This window comes from Anopheles darlingi, chromosome 3 (genome assembly GCF_943734745.1).
Source record: "Anopheles darlingi chromosome 3, idAnoDarlMG_H_01, whole genome shotgun sequence".
NCBI lineage: Eukaryota > Metazoa > Arthropoda > Insecta > Diptera > Culicidae > Anopheles > Anopheles darlingi.
The window spans coordinates 64793124-64813123 of record NC_064875.1 but is presented as its reverse complement, the minus strand read 5'-3'; the positions used below and the strand labels follow the sequence as shown (position 1 = coordinate 64813123).

The window sequence follows — 20000 nt, the reverse complement described above, 5'->3', positions numbered from 1 at the left end:
TCCGTGAACGAAACCAGGAGGTCGTTATGCGCCTCATCAATCTTAACTAGTTTGCTTGACATACGGTACGCCTCAGCCTCTTGCGGGGCTGTGTGTGTGTGTGTGTCGTAATTGTATTTACTCTCCAACCGGTTCTCGCGTTCTGTGGCCAGTCGCGGCGGCCCAGCCGTGATCGACTGCCGTGCCGGTTACTCACGCACCACGCAGCGTGATGGTGCCCTCCGTCAGGCAGGCAGACAGGCGGAGGCCACAAAGAGGAACTACCACGCTACGACAAACAATGTGCGGTTGGGATGAAAAATTCGCAAAACATTTCGCGAGGAAATCCGATCGGGAAACGGCAAACGGTCGCCGCCAAAGGTCTGGTCTGATTATTTTAAGCAGATCCCGATAGCCCCTCTTCTTTGTGTGGTTTTTTTTGGTTTGCGGCGATAGGGAGGTAATGTCAAGAATCCATCTTGGGAAGTGACATAATCTTCAAATCACGCGTCTCGGTGCGCCTCTCCTTTCTTGGCATGCCGGCAGCGACAAGGTACGACGTAGATCGGACCTACGCACCTCGTAACAAATGAGCGGGATTACAGGATTGTGATTGCAGAGCGAAAGACAGACGTGTCGTGTCGTGTCGTGATGCTGCTGCTGCTGCTGCTACTGCTGCTACTATTGCTGCTTTTTAAAAGCCGCTATTGCGCATCACGGTGGACGGTGGCTTGAAGAGGAAATCCATTTTCCAACCCAACAAACAACAACCACAACAAAACCCACATTCCACCGTGGACAGAAGCGTGCGACATTGTTTATACAGCTCAGCGGACAGCGGCCAGGTTGTTAAGTGGTTCGTCTTCGGCGTGCCTGTGTGTGTGTGTGTGTGTGCGCTTGAAGGTTGCTCTTTACGTTCTCCGCTTTTTCCCTCTCGGTTTTATCTCACGGTTGTTAAGAAGTGGGAAGTCCGATAGAGGCGATGAAGACATTCCCCAGCTCGCTTCGGTGCTTCCGATCATTCCGATGCGTCGCTTATTTTCGTGCCGAACGTATCCATTTCTCATGAGTATTCGAGAGGATGGGGTATTCTGATAGAAAGGGTGGATTTTCATTGGATTACACATACATTTGCCGTATGCTCGGACTGTGGAAAGTGAGGTGATGAAGTCACGTTTCGTTGTAATTTGCAATCGAAATCTAGCACGGCACAAAAGGTGTCCAATAGGGGGATGTCACGCTACGTAAGTGGACTGTTCCGAAGATCTGATACCTTTATTCTTCCCCCTTCCTTCTACCACGCTTCTTGTTAACGAGTTTGAACAACCCAATGCGCCACGTGATTTCGGTTCGGCTTTCACACCCGCTTTTCAACCAGGCACCAGGTCATGGCAGGGCAGGGCAGTATAGGACAGGACAGTGTAATCTATGTTGTCCGTTGTTGCCCGATTTAACGATGGCTTTGCTCGTGCATTCCCCCTGTTTTTTTGTTCGCCTTTTGGTAGCTGTTGTTGCTGTTCTTCTCCGCATCGAGACAGTGCGGATGGATTTATGTAGGATGCTGTTGATGCTTCTGCTGCTGCTGCTGCTACTGCTGGCTGCATAAATTAATGTGCGCCAACATCCTCTCTCTCTCTCTTTCTCTTTACATCGTTGCCGTCTGTTGAACAAAACCGCATCCCGTGGCCCGTGACGATGGGATGTGATAGTGCGGTGATGGATGTAATGAGCGCCAGTTGCTCGTTATTTTGCGTTTATCGTGTCACGACGACTTGTTGTTATTGTTGTTGTTGTTGTGGCGGCTGCTAGTTAATGCGAACGGCGCACTTTCCCTTTTGAGGCTGGCAGAGGGTTGCATAGTTTCATCGCTTTGCTAATTAAACAACGGAATCAAATGTCCCTCGTTGTCGCTGCTGCTGCTGCTGATAGTACAAGGAAATTAGTAAGCAGTGCGAGCAGGTTATATTGTTATCATAGGGAAAAGCGATTGAAATTTGATAAAGCATGTGTTTTCTCTCTCTCTCTCTCTATCTTGTTAGTAACGATTATCTGCAGAAGCCTTTGAATCGAATCGATCTGTTGACAATAACGGAATGATTAGAGCGAATGTTTTCCTGTTGTTTAAAACGATTTTACAGTTGAAGCAACGCAATTGACGAATCCTCTTCCCACTTTAACTCACCCAACGCAAATACTAATAGCAGCGGTGGCAGCAGCAGCATCGTATGTGGTGGTTGCGAGCGTGCTAACATAACGGAAACCATAATGGACAATGTTGTTGTTTGAAGTATAAATCCACCAATGCTCGTTGCTTGCGTAAGTCACTTGATGATCCGCCGGGGATGCAGGATCCCAAGTAGAGCATCGAACACCGACACACACACTCCAAGCTAACGATGCGTAACGATTAACGTGCTGTCACCAGCCCGTGGGCAATTATTTCACATGGACGATAATTTTCACTTGGCCATACCACCACCCGGATACCACCTGCGAACACTAGGTGCACTGGCACTGGTACACGACCCAGCTTGGCATTCCCTGTGTGGTTGTTCTTCTTCTTCTTCTACTTCTTCGGCTTCTGCAGCCTTTTGCTGTCTCACTTTCTCTCTTCGGTCACTTCGGCGGCGAGCGCTAGTTGGCGCGAGGCGTGTGAAATTGCGTCAAATTGCGACCACCACAGGCTTAGGAGGCAGGACAGGCGGTCGGGCACTTGTGCATGTGTGCTTCACACTCGACTCTCGAGGCCGGTCTCGAGCACACTACTCACGGTGGTCACGGTGTTGTTTCGTTTTGTTTGCCATTAAGCTGTGGTGTTATTAATTAAACGGACATATAATTAGACTCGCGAGATACTCTGTAACCTCTACTCCCTTTATTCTAGCCTCTACACCCACCCACCCACACACACACACACACACTCCCATCGTCCGTGGTAGATTGCACTTGAAAGGACACTCTTCAGCCTTCCGCTGCTCTGAATGAGGAGCTCCATGGCTTCATCACGATCGCCACTTTGCCATTCTGCCAGTCACAGCATCCTTTGACGACAGCTGAATGAATGGTTCAGTGCACGGGAGGACCACACACACACACACACACGAGGTAAACAAATCGATCGTGATTGCGATGGACGTGAAATTGGGTCAATAAACACTCAACTCGCTGTCTCCCCCGAGATTGTGGCTTTCAAACAAGCGAACCGTTAAATGGCAGGAACGCGGAAGGTGCTGAACCGAATTCACCTGTCAGCTTCGCCGGGAACGGTGCGATCTGCCAGCACCGGGTGCGATCTCGACACTGGATTGCGCGATGGCAGGTTGATCCGCGCCGGTGAGTGAGCGTTCAGCGTTGCGCGCCAGCCCATCACGGGGATGGGCATTTTCAAAATCTCTCATAATGTCTCTCGATCTTTCTCGGTCTCTCTCTCCTGTCTGCCTCTCGCTATGTCAGTCAGCAGGTCCTCGGTGTTGCATTGCACGGATAAGCCTTTCCCTCCTTTGCTTCTCGAATTCTTCTGGGCTGAGCACCTAAATTTAGCATGCACATGGTGGTGGAGCAACGCCCATCGCTCTGATAGCCAACAAGTGGGGGGTGCAGATGCCCACCCTGGCGATGATGGCGCTGCTCTCATCCGCTGGTGTTGCTGTTGTTGCTGCTAGTGTCTCGCGGGAGATTATGACTCTCGCGCGTTCTATGCGCCGACACCGCATCGTACATGTAACAACGTTGTGACAGGATGGTTTAACGGGAAAGACAAATTTGCTCTCGCCGGACGCGTACGGAAAGGACGCAGGAGCGAAAGGAGATGAAGATCAATGTCAGCCATAGACAGACGGAAGGAGGAGGATGGACGGCTGGCAGGCGCTGCCGCGTGGATTGCGCGGCGTTGAAGTTGTTTATTGTTCCGATGTTTCTTTTCTAATCCGGCTTTTGACATTTGAGCATGCAACTGCCCGTTTGCCGGTTGGTGATCATTTTCACATGCTTTGGTATTGGTCGAAGGGGGATTTATGAATTCCATTGGATGTTTGCATACGATTTCGCGCTGAAAATGATTACTTCTAGACGTACTGTGTGACTGTTAGTGGGCATTAACTTAAGGCTTTTTTATCATTTCACTCCAAGGTCCATATTTTTAATTATAATCCTACGTTTACTTAGATAATCATTCTGCTCTTTAGCGTTGCCAAGGTTACTATGTAGCTTAAATCAACTTATAGAAGTTTGGTTACGTTTATTTTCAGAAATATATAAAAAATAATACATTTAAAACGTTAATCATCCTAATATGTAACTCAAACGCCAATAAATCATAAAGATAAATTCAAAATTATCGTAAGCAGCATAACGCCAACGTCACACGCATCGTCGCAAACGCATGAATCATGTGAAGCCCCTCATGACACGGGCACGGATTCACCGAGCTGAATAGAAATAGAAAAAAAAACGAGGAACACACACACACGCACACAACATAATAGATAATCCGAATCAACAGGTTTTGGAGCGATAAAAGCATTTTCCGAAACCAGCTGAGACGCATCACCGCCACCTCGGGCCACCGGCTGCCGCCGCACGCACGCCACCACGCGATGAATTCATGAAGTGGGGAATTCATCGCGCGTGAGTGGCGCGTACTACCGCGTTCATCGACCAACGTCGAATAGAGGGTAGTAACAGCGGCTTTTCCATGCCAAATCTGCCATTCACCGCGATCCACAGCTTCCACATCGTGTTCGAAGTCTCTCACTGCTGGTCGTTCATCGGTACCGAATGATGCGCAGAACGAGTGAACACTGGAGTGGTGTACAGCGAGCCGGCACCAGGACGGTTGCCGGTAGTAGTACTGTACTCCAGTAGCAGCAGCAGCAGCAGCAGTAGAAGCACGGCCAGCAGTAGTACTCGCCGGGACGTCATACGCATCGGATCGGGATTCCGGAACGGATCGATCGAGCTGGTATCGCGGTGTGCTCGCGGATTATCGTCAGCTCACGCTCATCCTGTGTGTGTGTGCGTGTGTGTTGGTGTGTGATCATTGCAACCAAGTCAGCATCCGGTTTCCGTTTTTTTTTCAGGCTGAAAGGCAGGCATTAAAAGAGTGGGAAGGAGGAAAAAATGGAGGCGCCACACTCTCGGTGACGTTCGGTGACAATAATGTGTCCGTTGCTGTTGCTCGCTCACACCAGGAAACCACCGAGGCACCGAGGAAGATGGCGAGGATTCAGGAATTTTGGGGATTTCGACGACTAGTGGCAATGGTGTTTCCTGGCCGTGGCCGCGAGAAGGCATGCCGCGTGACGTACTTACCAGCCGGGCCGGGCCGAGGGTGCGTTCCTTTTCCGGCCTCAGGTCGGTGCGGTCGGTTGGTGCCGCTTACACTGGTGTGTTACTGCTTTTAAATTATTCAAAAGGATAATAATCGTTAGATGAAGAAAGCCTTCTCGGGGGTTGTTGCTGGCTGGCTGGCTGGCTGGCTGGCTACACGCCAAGCACCCGCGCCCAAGCGCCCACTTCTAGCAGGAAACACACCCCCTCGCCACCACCCCCTGCATGCTAACGATCTGGTCTCTTCGGTGCCAGCTGGTGGGCTGCCTCGTCGTCATCGTCGTAGGACGTCGATGGTGTGGTCGTTGACCGTTTGTGTCGTACCGAGCCACACATCGAACCCCTTATTGTGTGTCATTGTGTGTGGCCACTGGTTTCTAGTTCCATCCCCTTCGAACCACCCCTCTGTGGATGGAGTGGGATTGTTTTGTGTGAAGTAAGAGGCATCCTTTGAGGGGACGCCTGATTGCGCGGGGTTGACTGGCTGGTAGGGGTGGTGGTTAGGTTATTGGAAAGCTATGATAATGGTTCGGGGGAAGGAGAGAAAAATGTTCCAACCAACCACCTCCTCATTACAGCCAAAGCCAGCCGAGTAGTCGTGTGAAGTGTTTCGATTCCCGAGGGGTTTTAATGAAGTAGGTGAATGTATAAATAATGTCCCGGCATCGTCGTCGTCGTCGTCGATCTATGCAAATCTAGCAGTAGCAGCAGCAGCAGCAGCAGCAGCAGCAGCAACAACTCGGTTGATGTAGTGTGGTTGATTGGAAATGTGATCCAAACCGACCATCCGAATGCGGTGTAGTATTGTGTGTGAGTTCGTGTCTGGCTGTGTACTTGTCGTACTCCCTCTCTGTGTGTGTATTCCCTACGTCGTGTGGTGTGCTTTTAGTGATTGAGGTGCTGCTGGCGATCTTGCTGGCGAGCGAACACAAGGGGGCACGTGCTTGCGTGAGGTGCGATAATCTCCGGTTTCTGTGCGCTGTGGCTGTGATCACTCAACCCAAAATCGTAGGCCACCACCACCACCACCAGCACCAGCAGCCCCAGCAGCAGGAGCAGAAACGTGTTGCGGTTTTGTCCTTTTTCGGTTACGTGGCCCGCTGTGGCACAAGGCAAGTGAGCATCGTTGTATTAAATCATACGGCAGCAGCAGCAGTAGCAGGATTAGTGCCATTCCGAATTCGAATGATCCTTTAGTGGTGAATGGTGTGCTGGAGACGGGGGACGGGAGGCGGCCCACCATTCCGTGCATCGAGAGGATGATGGAGTTCTGCTTCTGATGGTTAAAGTGTTGACGAAATAATCGAAAACGGGGGAACCGGCCCAACCAACCAAACCTCGTGTCGGAGGGTGAGAAGAGAACCACATAACCACCGTTCAGCAGCAGCAGCAGCAGCAGCAGCAGCAGTAGCAACATTAATATGAAGTGAAACATTAACCCCTCTTCACCTCCTGTGTAAAAACGGCTTCAATCCCGGGGTCAAGTCCCGGATGGTGAAAGGAGCGAAAGCAACGATATCGATTCCGGTTCGGTTCAATGTGTCGTGGTTATGGTGGTGGCGGCGGTGTGCTCCCTGGTGGCTGGTAGTGGCCAACAACGTCCGAGGAGAGAGCGAGGATCGGGGTGTGCGAGGGGCGTTGAGTGTTTGTGTGAGGAAATAAAGTTGCTCGTACATTGAAAGTCAATCGCTGGATAATGCGGCAACGATGTAAATATGGCAAGCCCCAGCTCATCGATACCAACATCAACAACAGCAACATGTTTAAGCGAGCTTCAAAAGTGATCCAACTCCAGCTCAACCACCACCAGGAGGAAGAGGTCTACCGAGAGCAGCAAAGGTAAGCGAGAAGCGTTTGGGAGAAAAAAAAGCTCGAAGATAAAGGGAAAAAATCAAGACGCTGGCTGTCAAACCCCTGTACGGCAGGAGATATGGGTACGTTCACCTTTGCTTTGTGCTGTGGCCACACACACACACACATACACATCCTCCTCCTGGTATGGTTTTCGCCGTTCTGAAGCAAACCGCGCTGATCGATATAAATTGAGTTTAAGCTTGGCTTCGGAAAATTAGACAGCCACACACCCTGGTGCTCCTGAAGACACAGACAGGCAGCGGTACCATTGAAGTGAATTATTATCATCGACACAACCAACCACAACCCACACTCAGAATTCGTGGAATGATAAGGGATCGCGATACCCATTACCGATTTCCCGGGATTTTTATTTCCCCCCCTTTTCCGCGAAATGGCTTTGGGCTGCTCTCTCTCTTCGAGCTGGATTTTTGGTTCTTTTTCTGCAATTTAGCAGCTTTCATGCGATCCGGTGTCGGCATGACATTAACATTCCTCGGGGCCATGAGGTTGAAAGCCTGCTGCTGCTGCTGTTACTGTTGGTTGTCGGTTTTCTCCAGAGTGCGGTGCACTCTTCAGAGCAGACCGGCGTTAAGGCCTGCGTAGGGTCAGGTGAAAACGCCTTTTTTATGTTTTATTATTTCTTTGGCATGCCTTTGGCATCCTTTCCTTGAACAGGATCCATCCTTCTCGCTGTAACAAACGCTGATGCTGTTGTGCTGCGTGCTCCTTGCTGCTGCGAGTTCATTCCAAGGCGCGGCGCGTGTTTCATCCATCTTTTGCTCTCAGCAATTCCGGGCATTTTTTCGTGCTTCTGTTGTTTTTATGCTCGTGCGCCAGCGTGCCAGCAACCTTTGCTCAAAGGCTTTCTCCATTGGAGGGAGGAGGCTTAGAAGATGATTTGTAATTTATTATGGAGGGCTTCGCTCGGTGAGCCGGGCGGCTTGACGCGAGGCTTATGTGCGCCCTACGCCGTTTTCCACACGAACACTGTAGCGGAAGGTATATTAGAACCGGTACAAGGTGTGTCTCACCACCACCATTCAATAGCAGGGATTTGTTTGCCGAAATGATGCCGAGAATCTCTCACTTCGTTTTGTTTGAGTTTGCGCTACGCTGACGTCGACCACTGTTCCAGGTACGAGACTCGCAGCCCGCTTGGAAGCCCCGATGAAGGGCACAATGACAAACTTTATCATTACATTAGACGCGCTGGTATCGTGCCACGCTCGTGTCGATCACTGGAGCGCTCTCGAGCGATCGATCGTGTCGCCCGAAAATGAGTTGTGTCACGGTTTCTGGTACGCTGAAAACTTTCGTTCGCAATACTGGCAGCCTTGGCCTCAGCCACGTTCCGTCTCCTTTCTCCCCAGGGGCGCGAGTTTCCCGTGTGCACGCGCGCGTATGGCATCCGCTCATCAATTCCGCCTTCGTGCGAATTGTCATCACCTGGCACATGCCGAAGCGGCTAACGGCAGAGTAGCTTAACCACCACCACTAGCACACACACCACACGTACCTAGGGCGCATAGGGATGTGGGACAAACTTATGTGCAGGCCAAGGCCACGACGTGCTGCCGGTACGGTCGCAGTTGCAGTCACGAATGGCGCGGAGTTTGGAGATTGAACGCGTGGTTGCAGAAGATTGAATTTAATTTTCGCAAACCTTGGTGGCCGGGGGGAACTTTTCTGGGTCACCTTCCGGGTGGCCAGACCAGCGTGTCAAGCAGGTGTCGAGGAGATGGCAAAAGTTTAATTCGATGAAACCCACCCTTACCGGTGTACCGGGCATGGTTTGAAACTTACGCCAAGGAGAAAGATTTTTTCCGTTCGATTATTGACTTGTGCCGGCAGAGTTTTGCAGCTCCTTAAGTACCCGCATTAAAACTAGCGCCGGGCCCCGGGCACATAAATCCATGCCAATCGTGCCGAATTAGTGAACAAGTGACACCGACACCGGCTGGTTCGCTGACGCTGTTTTCGGTACGGATGAAGCTAATTGATTTATGTGTTTCTCCGGGGACCGATCTTGAAGTTCTCGGAAGAGCGAGAGCTGTTGCCGGTTCCAGTCCCAGTGGTCCATTGTAACCACAAAACGCAAACGCAAACGTAAAGAATCTGCTAGCCACCGCTTAACACCGCCGATGGCTGCATAACTTCTTATCGTTGTTTCTTCTGGTTTGTTTGCTTTTCCTCCCGCCTTCGTCTTCGTGTCTACCCCCACCAATAGGGCAAGCAAATCTTCGAGACGCGGACAACGCCTTCGAGGAAATCCGAATCGAATTGCGAATCCAGGCCGTGGCAGGTCTCGTCTCGGTCTCGTTGTTCGTATCGAATTGTTGCTTCACTTTTTGAATGGGAAAGGTGAGGGAAAGGTGGCTTGATGGGTGGGTGGGATGGGAGGGATTGATGGCGACCACCGTGATTGTGTGTCTTCTTGTAATAAAATAAATATTGATAGCGAATTGTTTGCTCGTGCGATGCCGAGCAGGGGGCTCTCCGGTGGTTCCGTGGGTTTTGCTGGGAACAAGCTGGCCACGGTCCAAAGGGCGGTGATGGTGCCCAAGGGACTACAAGGTACTCGCTGAGCATTCCGTTCTACGAAAGCTACGAGCTTCTGGGAGGGCGCTTTGAAACATCCGATCTAATTGTATTCAATGTTAAAGTCCCCCGCCCAGGTCCCCGGGAAAGTATTCGATCGGGATTGGCGAACCATTCACGACGCGATCGTCATCGGACTTGCACACCGTAAAAAGCCACAAATGCGATTTACTTGCGAATTATTGAATCAAACGGGGCACTGGGCACACTTCATCAAACACACGCGGTCCACATAAACCAGCAACCAAACCAGCTATAACCGGAATAGCATAAATCTCCAAACGGGAATTGGTACACCAGCACCACCACCACCCCAGGCACGCTGCCCGGTGCACATTTGTGGATCAATATTTGCACGTTCAAATAAATTTAGTTCATACATTTTTAACCCACCACTAGCACTAGCATTGCCCCGCCGGCACCGGAAGTACCGGGGCCACGATCGCGCCATAATTCCCTTATGTTACGCTGCTTTGCGCTTTTCAGTTCTGTTGTTTGCTGCTCGGCGGGAAATTCAATTTTATCTACATCTTTTTTTTGGGTTGAATTTCCCGTGAATTTTGTGGGTTCGATAATTGAATAGCAAAACCTAGAGGACACGTGGACACGTGGCGCGCCGCCGCTGCTGCTGCGCTTCAAATCTCTCGACCGAATTCCGTCGTCTGTTCGAACAATAGAAAAGGGAACGGGAACGTACCGGGAGCGAAAAAAAAATGGAAGCCTCCCGTGAAAGTTGATTGGTGATAAATTGTTACGATTATGGGTTGCGGAAAGGAGCAGAGAGGGGAAACTTCGAGGCATTGTTCCTTTCGCGGTTGGCGCGTGCGACAACGCCATCCTGGTTCACTGGCAAGAGATGGATTGTTTACCTTTTTGTCCGGTCCATTCCCCGGGCCGAGGAAAGGCTGATTGCGAGATAAGGGGAAATCATTCAATTTGGATTGTTCGAAATTCCGGTCTCCGGTGATCCGGTGATCCGGGGGAGGTCGAACCGCGTCGAAAAGTTGACAAACAATGCCCACCACCACCGAGTTCGCCATTCACGCACCGTTTTCTTTCTCTTTGTCTCTCTCTCTCTCTCTCTGTGGATGGCGATGTCCATTGAATTGATTGCATTTTAAAAATTAAATGACCAAGCCATATAAAAATCGAGCTACTGCCGCTGTGGTAGTAAAAAGAGAGACACGCTGAGGGAAGGGGAATAAATTAAATCGGAATCGAGGACACATCGAAAGCACTCCTGCTGCTGCTGCTACTGCTGCTGCTGCTGCTGCTGCGGATATCGAGAGGCAAGAGGAACCAAAGTTGGTAAAAGAGACTTCAACTCCTAATCACGTCATACAGGAACTCGGCATCTCTCGGTATGCTGGAATGGCATTCGCAAGGTACGCTCGCTGCAATCGTAATGATGCCAGGCTCTTCGAAAGGTCAACCTCGTCTTATCGTGATCTTGACCTACATCTCGAAGCACTCGATACCGGAGCGGCTCCTGAAGGATTGCGGGGAGTGCATCTTGCTATCCGAATCCCCATTTTTCTTTGCTGCCAGACGTGGGCCGTTCGGTGAAACGACAGTCACTTCAGCACTCCCGGAGCAGCACTAGCTCGAGCTCAAGAAAGCGAACGAGCGAAAGGGATTAATGAACACGCGCGTACCGGATTAGAGGAGACTGCGACGGTGCTCGTCATTGCAAACTGCCCCGATTAAGTAGCATAATGAAGCATCATAATTTCTCGTTCAACAAACGCGCCAACACACCGCTACTGGTTGGGTCGCTTTTGAAGCCAACAGTGCTTAGTCAATTCCGAAAATTGTACAAAAAAATGAAATCTCCAAAGAAGCGCAGCGACCGCTGCTTCGTGGAATTGGGTGGGAGGAATTTATTCGTTATTCTTTTTATCTTCACTGCCTGGCTGCTGAGGGGGGGGATCTCAATTATAAACGCGTTTTTTTCCCATTCACGGGGCCAAGTGCCAAGCACAGATCGACCTCGGTGAACGCAGCACTGCGCTGTGCTGCTGCTGTGGTGGTTTCTCGGTTTCTTTTTAAAACCATGGAGGATTCCAGGGAAATCGCGCCGGGGTTTTGCGCATTGTTCGCGCGGACAGCAGGGCTTGTTAATGCCTGCCAGCTACTGAAGATGTGCTGGTACTTAGTAGCAGTAGCAGCAGCAGCAGCAGCAACAGCAGAAAAGAACCTCGATGTTCCTGAGCGGCCTGGCGTGTTTCTCTGCATTTTCCTAATTGTGTACCGAGAGGCTGTGTGTGTTCGCCGTTGACTTGGGGTAACATATTATCACATTAACTGCCGTGGATAGTGGTGCTAGTGGTGGTAGTGTTCGGCGAGCTTAACACGGTGCACGGTAGCAAGCAAGCAGCTAACACAATACTCCGGAACGCGGTACAACGAAGCGATGAAACGCCTAACAGGAAACCAGCGCCACGTCATGCCGCAGGTTGTGTCATGTTCCGAGCGCAAAGTAAGACTTCCTTTCTTTCATTCTTGTTCCACTTGGTTTTTTTTTGTGCGTGCTGCGGAACAATATCATAAAAGCCCGATGAAAAGGGATCGAGAGCGGCGCACAGAACATTGCCAACAACATTGCATTGCTCGGTAATCTCGGTGTTCCGTGGGTAAAGAGTAGCGCGGTCGCGTGTTTCGAAGCGTCTGTTGCACCTTCACCTATTAAGCTTTTCCTATTAAGCTGTTCCAATCCGGTTTCTTACACACACAGACACTCAGATATAAACAGCAGAATCGCAAAGCGCGACAATGGCGATAGCTTGAAAAAGTTTTTTGAAAAATACAACAACAAAAAAACGAGCAAAACGTTCCGCGAAAGCATCAGGTAGATTCTCCTTCCCAAGCAACATATCGTGTCGCGCGTGTACAATGAATTGTCGCAAAGTATTTTACACACACACACACGCACGTGTTCGCGTGCAAGAACCATTTGTTTAATGCGCGGTATTGGTGGCCGTAGAGTGGAGGAGGGTTTCTTTTTTTTCTCTTTTTTCCGTCCCTCTTGCTCCTCCCTAAAGAAACTCTCAAGACGCAAAGCAAAAGCTGCCGGTAATGGTGTTTATCTTGCGATGTGCCACGATTGCGGTGGCCACAGGCAGCCAGACAGGCTGTGGCTGTCTCTAGGCTGTGCGCGAAGTGGTGCTAAGTGAACGGCACCAGTAACCATAAAACGTTTGGTGGAACAGAACAGCGATAGAATGGAGACATTGAGCACTTCATCTTTTCAACGTGGCAGCTTCCGATCGACGGCAGCACGAGGGTGCAGACGCGCGCGTCGGCAATTTGCAGGAGGCCCCACAGTCGTCGACCGATCGATCGATTGCTCTGCGGTGGTGGCGAGAAAAGGCGAGAAAACGGAAAAAATGATTAGCGTGGATGATTGAATAAAAATCACTCGCCGCAGGAAAGCGAAGAACGCGTAAGAAGCCTCGGGTAGCAGCAGGAGAAGAAGGAAAAGGAGGAGGAGGAGGAGAAGGTGGAGGACCTCGTTTGATGTGCTAAAGGTTTATCATCGAGCCGTGAAATGTACCAAAAATGAGGGCCGCTGGTGCTGGCTTGCTGGGTCGTTCTTTTTGGTTTCGTGTTTTTTTTCTGTTTGCAGTAAAGTGGTCCAAGCAAGCCAACCTTTAAAGCTCTAAATCACGAAAACGGAAAGCGAAGACAAGCAGCACCAGCTGCTGGTGGTGACATCGCGCACGGGCGGTGGTAATGGTGGTGGCGCACGTTCCATCAAAAAGTAATTTTCCGAATTGCGAAACGAAAAGAAACTCCCAAAACGCACCGGCCACAGAGCCAGCCAGCCATGGAGCCATTGTTTGCTGAGCTTACATTAGAAGAGGGCGTAGTAGAGCCGTCGGTGCGTGCCGCTACCGTTGGGCTATTTAGCTCGACGATTGAGCTACGCTCAGCCGGTTGGTGATGCTTGTGACAACATAAATATGGTATGCTGGTGGCGGCTGGTACGCGAATCCGTGGAGGGACCGTGAATCACGTGACGATTGAATTAATTTGTTGGATTAAAGAAGATGCCGCGTGGCTAGCCCGCGCAACACACAATCTCTGCCGGCAATAAGCTGGCAAAGCGTGGAGCGTAGTAGCAAACGTAGGTCCGGACCTGTTACGAGCTGTCCTTTTCGAGCTGCCCGTCGCTCCGACGACGGATAATCTGTGTCATAATGTGTTTTATGATGCCATTAAATTCGAATTACACAGCAAATGTGCTTTTAAGGTAAGGGGTGGCCGGTGGCTGGTGGTACGATCCGAGATGGCCGGTGGTTCGAGGTCCTTTCAATACGGTTAATTACCGACCGTACATCATAGCTAACGTATGCCTCGTGACGGATTCATTGACGAGCATCGACAATGCGGGAATAATGTGAGTGAGCGAAAGATTGGATCCGTTTCGCGTGGCGCATCCCTTCGAAAACGGTTCAAGTAACTTTTTGGTCCCTCAGTGTCTTTTTGCTCTCTTTAACATCATTAGCGAAGGTCAGCGGTCATCGAAGTTTTGCTGACAGAAGCTGCAGCAGCAGCAGACGCAAGATGGCAAGAAGATTCGAAATTGTTAAATCAGAAACCGAACGGTCGAACGGACTGGCTATCGATTCCTGCTCCTCGGGCTCGGTATCGGCTCCCTGAGCAGCACCCAAAAGCCGTGGCTGACCGTGAGAACCGAGACAGCCATGCAGCAGTTTGTAAAAAGGAGGGCTTTTTTTGTTGTTGCGAAAAAGCAACGGAATGGAAGGACAGATTTAATACGAATTGAAGGGTAAAAAAGGGATGAAATGGAAGGTGGGGGTTGGTGAGAAAAAGTCTACGCCACTGGTCACGCGGTGGCTGATTCCGGGAAACCCTTTCGAAGACAGTGGAAAACGAACGTAACGAGGAAAATTTATCTCCCATCTTCCGGGCATCGCTGCAGAGACAGAGATTGAGAGAGAGAAAGCGAGAGCATGAAGCGGAATGCTAAAAATGCCAATAATTTCTGCTTCATCTGTCTGGCATGCCGAGTCGAGTCGAGAAGGTTTTAATTTGTGCTTCGATACATTTTCCACGCGGTCCGGCGTGTGTTTGTTTGTGTGCAAAGGGACTTCGGTGGCAGATTGATAATTTATCACGCCAGCACCGTGCTGCTGCTTTGCTGCTAGCCCTGAACGATGGTCCTTTGCTGGAATGGGGTTGTTTTCACCTCGACAGCACTAGGTAACGGTCACTTAGCAGAGAAGCAGCTGGATCGGATTGCAATCGAACAGGTGAAGCCGGTCGCCTTTGATAGAGAAAATATCATTCTGCGAAGGGTGCAATCGTGGCGGGGAAGTTGTTTATTGCGCTAGCATTAGTGTTTTGCAGTTGAGAGCAGTATCTTTAAAGGGTTTACTTGCACTGGTTTGACTCCGACCGGACGGATTGATTGATTAAAGTGCTTGAAAAATGGAGAAAAAACTCAAAATCGAAATCATGAGCTACCAGGCGCCTCCATCGTTCGACCATGCGTCTCCATCTGCGAGATAAGCGCTGATCCCGGACAATTACTGCGAGGCAATAAATCGGTGTAACGATAACATTTGGATACGGTGAAAAATGTACAACTCTTATTGCTCGCACAACGTAATGGAGATAATTAATATCACAATGATTATCATTCATACGGCATCCGGGCAGCAGCAACAGCAGAGCAGGAGCAGAAAGTAAACGGAAAAAATACTCTCCATGGCCTGCTTTGCTCCAAGTGCTGCGGAGAGACAGCGAAACAATGTAACCATCCGTTTACCATGGCAACGGTGGCGACGCCAGAGCCAGTGGATGCGGAACCGCAATGCATAATGCAAACGTGGGAAGCCGACCAGTTCTCGGCCCGGTGCCTTGTGCTGTGCTTTGTAGGCGTATTTTCATTATTCCTCATGCCCACCATCATCACTTCACGATGGGTGACACTGACAGTAGTAGAGTCCGGAAGATGCTGCGGGCACATCTGTCGCTACCAGGTGGCGCATCTGCTGCTGGCACTGGCACTGGAAGCACCAGATACGCCACCAGGTCCGTTGAATCGATCGGCAGTTACATCGGTCTCGGGGCTGTAGACATTCCATAAACACTCGACAAGCGCGCGTTGTCGTCTAGTCATGTGTGTGTGTGTCTGTTCCGACTATGGAACTACGGAATAGCTGCTAGCTGGAATGCCGTTCACTTTGCATTAAAATGTCGATCCCGATCCCGGACGTTGGTTGGCCTCTGGGCGGCCGACACCAGACCGCCCGGAACGTGCGTGGTTACCTTCGCATCAGCGACCTAGTGACCCCTCGCTGGAATTGGATTCACATTTGATGTAAAATTGTTGCAAACCGATGTGACCCTCGTTGGTCGGTCGCCAGTCCTTTGGGGCGGAAAATAGAGGAAAAGATGATGAAAATTTAATTTCCAACTCGTCACGCTTTACGATCCATTAAGCAAATGGAATTTGGCAGTGTTAGTACACGGAAGCGAACGAACGAACGATCGAGCGAGCGAGTGAGCGGTGGATGTACAATATATAAACCTCACCGAAAACTAAACATTTGGCCACCGGACCGGTGGTCAAACGTGACGCTTCAGCTCGTCATCCCGCGGTGGTCCGGTGTGTCTCCAGGAGCGTTAGTTTGTGGTTTACGCTCCATGCCGGCCATGGTGGTCGGCCGTTATTTAAACAATCGCAACCGAACGGACGTGTCCGGTGCGGTGCTCGACTGCCGCGTGGGGCCCTTAAAACGCGCGCCCGCGAATTTTGGCGTGAAAACTATTTTCAATTTTCCGGAAACCGCAGTCCCGTTCCCGGTGCGCGATGCGCCTTTCTGCGTGCTAGATTTTTGCGGAAAGTTTGAAAATAGACTCCACTCTCTCTCTCTCTCTTTCTCTCTTGTGCTCCTTATTGAAAGGATCATCGAACGGGAACAATCGATGGTGAACAAAGGGGGAGGAACAAAGGAAGAGTCTAGTAGAAATGTAGAGTCGCTCGGGGGGGTATACGCTTCATCTACAAATACTTTCATTTCCTACATGCTACACCTCAAGTAGTGGTGGCCAGTGTGAATCAAAGTGAAAAGTTTTTTCCTCCCCTGTTCGTTTTGCGTATATGCGCCAGCCCTTGAATCCCGAACTTGGAATGTTCCCTCAAAATCTGGGTTGGAAAAACACTGGAAATGCAAGAGTCCTTGTTATTTCTGTCTATCAAAACTTTGTTTCCCCTCAACGGTCGCTTTCTCTCTCTTTCTTTCTCTCTCTGAATTCCCTCGGTTTTGAACCCGAAAAAATGGAGGAAGCTCTATGTGCTACGTTTGGCCGTTGAGGGAGTTGAACACCGGATGTGCGATGCAACTTTCTGCGTACAATGTAGGTCATGTACGCTCTACACTTCCCCCGGATCGGCGCCAGATGCAGCAGCAGCACGGCTGTCCGGTTCGGTGACACTGGGGATTGGGATGTATCTGCCTCCGCTAATCGGGGTTCTTGCTAAATGACAAGACAGCTTTAATAACGGATCGGATTTGCCAAACAACTGGTTTCATCGTAAACAGCTGGTTGGCTGGCTGGCTGACGTGTTGGATCAACCTTCTACTCACCGCGAACGAATTTCTTATGAGCCAATGTCTGTCTGTTTGGTGGCCGATGAAAGGTGCCGCACCGTAGCGCCAGTTGATGGTTGGTTTGAAATGTAAATAGTTTGCTCAAACAGTCGGATCGGACAGGCAATCGACGGTGGGCGTGTTGATCGAAGCTGTTTAAATACGAAGCAGCAGCAGCCAACCAGCCAGTCGGCCCTTTGGCCCCAATGTAATCACTCGCTAGATCGTGCAAATGATGGACAAACAGTCAGGGGGAAGAGTCGGCGGAGTTTTAAAATGGAAATTTTCTTCAAAGAATCGCAAAATTTGCTTACGCAAATGGAAATCATTCCGCCTAGAACGCGGTCATGTCTGTCTCGAATGGGAAGGGAGGTGCAACAGTGTTGTGTAGTTGCTGCTTTCGAGGAAGTTCCTGTCACGTCAGCTGGCCTTATGACGATAGGCATCACGGTGAAGCAAACTTCTCTGGCCGGCGTTGGCAGTAACAGAGCAATGGGAGCACGTGCCTCGTATACGTTGTTTTTACGCACGCAGACCATTTTCGTTGCAATATCGAAATTTAAATTTCATATAACGAAATCTCCATGTATAAAAAATTAACCTTATTTTGAATATTAAACTAACAAAAAATTATTGAGATTTTTTCTGTATGAACGTTTTGTTGCGATATGAAAATTTCGATATCGCAACGAAAATGCTTGATAGTTGTGTAAAAACACCCTTTCACTGGCCTTGCTTAGAATCGAGCTCGACGACCACCAATCCATAGCACTGCAGCGAACATAAAACATGAGCCAAGAGCCTAGTGTAAGCCAGGGAAAGCTAGCCCGCACTTAATCATTCCATAGGAAGGGAGATGAACGCCGGATGATGTTCCTCCTCCTCCGGCGACGACAACGGCGACGACGACGACGACGAGGCTTGGCGTGATTTACGTACATGTTTATGGCTCACAGCTTTCCCCCCCCCCGGGTTAAGGCCACAGCGTTCGATCTCGGTGAGGCGAAAGGAAAGCTCTTGAAAAGGATGCACCATCAGCGGAACGTAAAGTGTGTTTGTTTGTGTGTGTATGTTCAGGTGAAGATGCCCGGCTTCTTAGGACCGTGTCAAGTGGCCACAAGTAGCGAGCGCAATTAATCATTATTCTGCTTTTTGTTTTGGCTGCTGCTGGTGGTGTCGATCGTGTCGATCGCTGGTGCTAGTGCTGGTCATCATTATGACTTCATTGTGAGCAGTCAAACCAAGAAGTGTGGAGTGTGGAGAATCAATTATCCACAGCGAAGCAGAGAGAGAGAGAGAGTGTGTCTTGAAGCATGCACTTCTCGAGATTCGAGTGAGTTGACTTGCGATGCTTGGCACACACAGGACCAACGAGGTGTGCTCGGTGTCCTCGGTGTGTGTGCTGCTGGAAAGCAAATGTTTCTTGCCAAAGAAGTGGACCAGATTTGCTATTTCAAGCCATTCCAGATCCGAAAGCAAGGCGCGTCAAGGCGCGCCGGTAATGGCATCGTCACTAGGATAATGAATGGTTTCGGTGCTTCGACACATACACACAAGCACATACACACAAAAACAGGCACACAGAAACATGTTATCGGCGGAAGCGGCAACATTAATGTAATGATGGTGCAGGATAGTTATTACCGTTGAAAGCAGATTACACACATTGCCGCACCAGCACCACAGAAACTTCGTCGCTCGCTCCCCTGCTCCAAGATGATGTTGCTGATAGCCGAAGTAGGCAAATCGGGTTCTACCCCGCTACCGGGGCCACTAACAAAAAGCAAACTATTCTGCCGACAAAGCGAACACACACCACGAAAGGCAGGGAGCCGTGAAAGGCTCGAACCTCAAGGGAAAAGCAATTTTTACGATTGCGGTGCTACCACCAGAGAAGTTGCGCCGAGGGAACCCGAAGAAGAGGTAGCAGAAGAAGAAGAAGAAGCGAAAAAAGGCTCGGAAAGCAATTCGTCACCGGCACCGTTCGCCGTCAAGCTGGCCATCCCCTTGGGGCCCTTGGGGTGGGTGAACGAGAGAGAGAAAGAGATCCTTCCGTTCCCCCCTTTTCTACGCTCTTTATGCTGACTCCCCTGTGTGTTTGCGAGCGCGCGCGCGTGTGTGTGTGTGTGTGTGTGGATTTTTTCGCTCAAAATTCCACCCCGGAGTGCGGCAAGCCAACTTCCGGTCCGGGCGGAGCTGTCACTTGGCGCCTTGGCACGTTATGGTTTTAGGTGGCGGGCGGTCGCGGTTTGCAGTTTAGGAGTGGAACAAAACCAACATCCTTTTTGTGTTAGAAACCCTCCCCAGTCAAAATACAACCGAAAAAAAAACAGGGAAAAGGAAGAGTCCTCGGGTGACTGGTGAGGCGGAAAACTGTTCTACCTTCAATTACGGCTGAATGGCTGAAGGAAAAGTGAGAAATTAAATCGAAACCCGGTGACGGGGTTTCTCCAAGGGCTCTCTTTCCGTGCGCCCGATGCGCGATGAATTCCAGAACACACACACACACACACACACACATTCACACACAAAAGGCAAAGGCATGTTATTGGATTTCTCCCTTTTTGGTCACATTGTGCGCCCGGGAGAAAAAGGGACGATTGTGTGTGGGCAGAA

General features: G+C 50.2%; 2 protein-coding genes across 25 annotated transcripts in view; one reads left to right on the top strand and one right to left on the bottom strand.

The window, feature by feature from the left end:
• Window positions 1-3324, bottom strand: part of LOC125954480 (uncharacterized) — a 9674-nt gene extending 6350 nt beyond the window's left edge. For 2 of the 5 annotated variants that reach the window (XM_049684852.1, XM_049684856.1), the window contains exon 1: window positions 2162-3134. In XM_049684852.1, coding sequence (XP_049540809.1) covers window positions 2162-2243 — 82 coding nt within the window. In that variant the 5' untranslated portion in view covers window positions 2244-3134. The other 3 variants (XM_049684854.1, XM_049684853.1, XM_049684855.1) reach the window with 3 other exon arrangements.
• A 1588-nt stretch (window positions 3325-4912) lies between these two features.
• LOC125954412 (potassium voltage-gated channel subfamily KQT member 1-like) overlaps window positions 4913-20000 on the top strand; it is a 163047-nt gene continuing 147959 nt past the window's right edge. For 4 of the 20 annotated variants that reach the window (XM_049684699.1, XM_049684710.1, XM_049684706.1 and 1 more), the window contains exon 1: window positions 5395-7146. The gene's annotated coding sequence lies outside the window, so the exon portion shown is untranslated. Of the gene's footprint in view, window positions 5028-5390; window positions 7147-20000 lie in introns of those variants that run through there. The other 16 variants (XM_049684698.1, XM_049684700.1, XM_049684688.1 and 13 more) reach the window with 12 other exon arrangements.